The 6,000-nt window shown below is 39.5% G+C and overlaps 1 protein-coding gene across 1 annotated transcript in view; it reads left to right on the top strand.

The window, feature by feature from the left end:
* The first annotated feature begins 2,159 nt into the window (after window positions 1–2,159).
* NBAS (NBAS subunit of NRZ tethering complex) overlaps window positions 2,160–6,000 on the top strand; it is a 177,110-nt gene continuing 173,269 nt past the window's right edge. The window contains exons 1-3 of the mRNA XM_009639823.2: window positions 2,160–2,168; window positions 3,400–3,454; window positions 4,059–4,095. Of these exons, the coding sequence (XP_009638118.2) occupies window positions 2,160–2,168; window positions 3,400–3,454; window positions 4,059–4,095 (101 nt within the window). The remainder of the gene's footprint in view (window positions 2,169–3,399; window positions 3,455–4,058; window positions 4,096–6,000) is intronic.

Genomic DNA, 6,000 nt, shown 5'->3' with positions numbered 1-6,000 from the left:
TCCCGCGCTGTCAGCCTTGGTTGTGCCGCCTGGGACGCCTTGAAGCCTTTTTTGCTCATGACCTGTGAACAATGTACTCCAGGTTTTCCTGTTGAGCTGATACGAGGAAAGCTGTAATGAGGGAAGCTGGAGCACAAGTCTTACGAGGAGCGGCTGAGGGAACTGCGGGTGTTTAGCCTGGAGAAGAGGAGGCTGAGGGGAGACCTGATCGCCCTCTACAGCTGCCTGACAGGAGGCTGTAGTGAGGTGGGGGTCGGCCTCTTCTCCCTGGTAATGGGCAATAGGACGAGGGGGAATGGTCTGAAGTTGTGCCAGGGCAGGTTTAGGCTAGACATTAGGAAAAATTTCTTCACAGAAAGGGTTGTCAGGCTCTGGAATGGGCTGCCCAGGGAAGTGGTTGAGTCCCCATCCCTGGAGGTATTTAAAAGAAGGATAGATGAGGTGCTTAGGGACATGATTTGGTGGGATGGCAGGGTTAGGTTAAAGGTAGGACTTGATGATCTCAAAGGTCTTTTCCAACCTAGACGCTTCTATGATTCTGTAAGTCCGGGTCTCATCTCCAGAAACAGCTGCACTGAGAGCAGTGGAAGCTGTCCTTGTGAAAACAAGGTCTTTATTGAGCTTACCCAGCATGAAGAAAACTGTATTCTCTTCTAGACTTGTATGTCAGAACGGTTGCATCTGTATTTTCAGGAGTGGGCTAAAAGGGAGAAGTGTATCGCTTTGTGTCTACAAGGCACACAAATTGATGCCAAAGCTTAAAAGATCAGAAAACATTGTTCTTGCATTACAAGTTTTTGCTTGCCTTGGTCTATTCTTCTTCACGGGCCAGTGAAAAAGCTGAGAAGCTCTTTCACCTTTGCTTTTTCATCTTTTCCCTCTTTCCCCTTGCAATGTGCTGAGCTAGCTGCCTCTATGTCTGCTCTTGTCTGTTTGGATGTAGAGGATAAAAGCCATATGGTTTCATTTCTTTTCTGTAATGGCTTTCAAATCCACTGCAGTTGTTAATGCATTTCCCACTAAAAGTAGTTTATGAAGTATTTAAACAAAGCTTTATGCTTAATGAGAGCATCTCAACAGAGAAAATGTGAAAACATAACAGGTGGAAGAATGTACCTATTCATAATTACTAAAGCCATTCTCCTAAAAATATGTTTTTGTTTATCAGACATTTTTTTTTTCCTCTTGATGTGTTAATCCTCACTTTCAGCAACAGGTATGGGCGTTTGGAAAATATGATTGCAGTGTTATAAATTACTAACTTTATAGATGGTTCATATAGGTGAGTAGACAGTTGTACCTATTTTTTTAGGTAGGTAGTGTTTGTTTCTAGTAACATATGACAGCAATTTGCATGTCTGCCAACCATGAGGAGGACTTGGGTGTAGTGGCACAAGACTGTGGTTCTGCAGCTGCGTTAAGGGCGCACATTTCTGAGTATCCCTTCTCTTCTGCTGCCATTAGCATTCTTGAAGTTGCATGGTAAGTTGATTAAAGAACTAATTAGTCTGAGAAACAATCATGTTTCATTTCCTTTTCTTGAGTGGTCACCCTAGTACTACTGTAGGTACCAGGGGGGCTGAATAATGTGTCAGTCAAAGCTGAGTGACGTGTGACACCTCCCTTTAGTGGCAGAGTGCAGCTATGCCAACTTAAAGTGATCGTGGAACCATGTTCTGAGGGTCCTCATCTGCCCTGGTAGTCAGAATTTTTCTAAGCAGCATAGAATTCTGCTTGTCAACTTCAGCAAATGGTACAGGTTATTTTAGACTTGATATTTCTTGCCTACTTATTTTCAAGATAATTCCATTTTGAATGGCAGAAGTAGGAAGGCTTGAAAATGTTACGCTGTGTAGTTTGTTTGAATTTACATCCTTCTTGAAGACTGTCAGTAGCCAAGGACAAGTCTGATATTCTCTTTACAGTTTTAGTGGGAAATTGATTTTACACTAGCATACATAGGCAAACAAATTATTTTGTCAGCATGATTCAGTTTTTGCCTTAAGGTGCCTTAACAGTGATACTATTTAGGTGATTATGATTTTCCCTTTGGATCACCTGTCTGGAAATGTTTTTACTGGGAACTTCTTTTAATCCAAAAACTTTAACAAGCTCTGCTTTTAACCTCCCTAGGAAGTTGCAGCTCTCCCCGAGGTACTATGGTGACTGTAAGAAATAATTTATACTCTCACTTATTTTACTGTAATGCCTTGTTATTTCCTGTTTGGTCAACCTGAATTTGGAACATTATCTGTTAGTACAGCTGTGTTGGCTTCTTACATGCTGTGAGATGACAGCCTGATTATTTGAAAGACTATTTCTGGATTGCAAACTTTGCATAGAAAACTGCTAATCTTAACTGAAATTGGGAGCCCAAATATATATTTTTTTTTAAAAAAACTGGACATACTCTGGAATTTTGATAATTTCATGTGTCTTTCAGTGTTTGCTGTTCTATAACTTGGAGTGAGAGGTCTGAATGTTTCAGTTAACAAGTAATGATCTGCTCTATGTATTCTATACTGAAGGGAAGAGAAAATTCATTTGTTACCTACTCTAATGCTCAGTTTGTGGTGCCCTAATATTTTCATTAGGAAGGTATAAGCATGACTGCTTATTTTGAAGATTTGTGTGTGATGCCGTCTTTATTGGTTATCTTTCTTGCCTTCTCTATTTAATCCCTTTTTCCTACTTTCTTATTGGCAAATAATTTTACTACTTCTTGTAGCTAAGAATACACATCCTATGTTGGTTTGTATTTCTTTTTTCTGTGTTTGGAGAGTGCTTTCATTTATATAGTGTGTGTAGTTGTTCCCCTCTGCCTTAAGTAGAGCAGGGCTGCTGGAAGAGCTATATGAGATGGTATGGAGTAGAGGTGTGTGATCCGAGTGGCTAGTACAAATTGACATAAAAAGAGTTTTGCTTTGGAATTTTTTTGTTTTTCTTAATATTTCTGGAACTTTCATGAGCAGTCTTTATGTAGCTTAGCAGTTATGTATTAGCATAGTATGTTGCACGCCAATTGCTTTGACTTCTGGGCATTACAGATCAATCTGGCATTCATTTGGCATAGACAGAATGATTTATAATACCTTACAGGAGAACACAATCAGAAGTCAGTGTCTTTTGTTACTGCCCAAAGATCAAGGCAAAGCTGAATCAACAGACAATCTGTAGTACATTTTGTTTACTACTTCTTGGCACTTGAAATATTTGGCTTTGTAGCCTGTTTTAGTTTATGCAGTTAAATTACTATATGAAGTTGCAAGTAATAGAAAATACATAAGGAACTTTTAGGCTAGCAGGCAACTTAAATTTAACAAGTGACTATATGTATGAGTGTTGTATTTAAGTTAAAATGTATAACATAGTGTTTGACCATAATGGTTGTAATTGCAGCCAAGAGGCAACAGAAAACATGGTGCATCGTTTATCATCACTAGAGCAATTACAGGTAAATATGACTTGTTCTTCTGTTCATGACTCATAAGAATAATGTGTGTATTGCTTGTAAATTTTACAATTTCTGCACTGTAGGGTGGGTAGTGTAATGGAAATACGAGTGCAGGATGTGCTTTCAGGTAGATGCTTTTTGATTATCAATATCACTGTTACTTTTATGTCATTTTTGTGAGCTTTCTTTCTATTAGCTTATTGGGACAAACTAATAAACTATATGTCTAAGAAGTTTAGAAGCTCTGAGGTTTTTTTTTTTATTATTCTACCAGCTCTTACATTGGGCTGTTTGCTAATTAGATGGTTCTATAAGGAAGCTTTATATCATATTACATTGCCACTCAATGCTTGGTTTATGCAGTAACTGAATTGCTTTTCATCCAGTAGGAATTTTTCTTAGAATTGCCAGAAATGTGTAGTGATTTTTTTTTTTATCTGCCATTTGCATTTACTCTAATATAAGAATTCATTGGCCATAGATAGAGGGTTTTTCCCTTAATACGTTTTTCTTCTGTGAGAATTTCTGAGATCCTGTGTGCAGTAAGCTGGAGAGTGTTTTAAAACCGGTAGAGAAGCAATTTTTCCCTCTCTTTCTGTTGTAGGTCCTGCATTGTTTTTGCTTCGGTACATCTGGTACAGGTAGGTTTGATGAAAATAGTGCTTAATCTTTTTATTTGGTAATATTTTTATATCTTTCTGAGTTGATGGGAAGTTATTTTTAATGAGAGCAAAACTGAACACTTATTTAGAATATTGTCCAAACAATGCTTAGAATACTTCCTTTCCATAAGTTTAAGTTGTAACTACTTGAGTTGCAGCTGAAGGCTATCTAGAAAAGAGCTGGTGTATACTAATTCAACTTTCCACTTTTATCAGAAGCCTAAGTAAACTTGCAGTTGGAGCATCATCTTTCTCAAAACATGTATTTGTCCTCCCCACTCTCAGCTGAGATATTGCAAGTGAAGCTGTTTTTTTTCTTAAGCTTCAATGACAGGTATGATGGCGTGGCAGGATTTGCTTCCTTTGGAGTAATAATTTGGATTTTTTTTTCTTGACAATTCAAACTGTCATACAAAAAGCTTGATAACTAGTTGAGCAACACTCATGCCATTTATAAATGTAACTTCTGAATCAAAAGGCACTTAAATGGTCCCAGAAACATATTGGGGTAAATACAGTGTTCCTGGAGAATTTCATCTCTATGGTTACATTACTCTGATGTGCTTGGCAGGTTCAAAGATATCAGTTGTCCCTTTTTAGGGGTATTCCGTTGGTTTTGAGATATATGGAAAGGGACATTAAAGTGGCTCCCTGTGAAGCTGTCATGGTTTAACCCAGCTGGCAACTGAGCACCATGTAGCTGCTTGCTCAGTTCCCCCTCTCCACCCCTGGTGGGATGGGGGAGAGAATTGTGGGGAAAAAAAAAGTAAAACCTGTGGATTGAGATAAAGACAGTTTAATAAAACAGCAGAAAAAAAAAATAAAGATAAATGAATATACAAAACAAGTGGTGCACAGTACGGTTGCTCACCATGCACCAACCGATGCCTAGCCCATCCCTGAGCAGGGATCATTGGGCCCCGGCCAACTCCCCCAGTTTATATACTAAGCATGACACCATATGGTCTGGAATACCCTTCTAGCCAGATTGGGTCAGCTGTCCCGGCTGTGCCCCCTCCCAGCTTCTTGTGCACCTGGCAGAGCATGGGAAGCTGAAAAAGTCCTTGACTGGTCTTGGCACTACTTAGCAACAACTAAAACATCAGCACGTTATTAACATTCTTCTCATCCTAAATCCAAAACACAGCACTGTGCCAGCTACTAGGAAGAAAATTAACTCTGTCCCAGTCAAAGCCGGGACAGTAACAATACTATGCTTGAATTCAGAAGGCAATGCTGTTTTCCCTATTGCTGGTGTTCTACTTTATTTTGTACACCTTTCCCCCCTCTTTTTTTGTTGGAAGGGGGGTGGTATTTATGGGCTCCATACTATCATATAAGTCTAGTTGTAAGGATTCAGCTGCAGACAGAATTAACTTATTTTTCTTCCTTCTCCCCAGTAGTCATATTTAAAGCCTGATTTCTAGCTTTTATAATTGATATTAGTTGGTATTTTTATGTATTTAGTAAAAGCGTTTGGGAGGGGGCTTGGAAGGCTTCTAGTTTAAAGTCCTGCTAAAAGCAGGGAGAACATTGAGTTCAGACTAGGTTCCTTAGGGCTCTGTCCAGCTAGGTCTCGAAAAGCTTAAAGGCTGGAGATCCCAGAGGCTGTCTGGGCCTGACTGTCTTCATGGTGAAGAATTCTCTTGCTTATGTCAGCTTGAAACCTCCTCTATTTTAGAATCACAGAATCATTTAGGTTGGAAAGGACCTTTAAGATCATGGAGTTCAACTCTGAACTGGACATTGCCAAGTCCACCAAAGAATTGACCACGGTTTCTTGTGCTCCTGCCATGCACCTCAGTGGCTCCCATCTTCATGGTAACCGCCTAGGTATCAAAGAGCTGCTGTTTGGTCCCCCTGAAGCTTTCCCTTCTCTGGGCT

This window comes from Egretta garzetta, unplaced genomic scaffold (genome assembly GCF_000687185.1).
Source record: "Egretta garzetta isolate BGI_Z169 unplaced genomic scaffold, ASM68718v1 scaffold15, whole genome shotgun sequence".
Classification (NCBI taxonomy): domain Eukaryota; kingdom Metazoa; phylum Chordata; class Aves; order Pelecaniformes; family Ardeidae; genus Egretta; species Egretta garzetta.
This window is presented reverse-complemented; position numbering and strand designations above follow the sequence as displayed.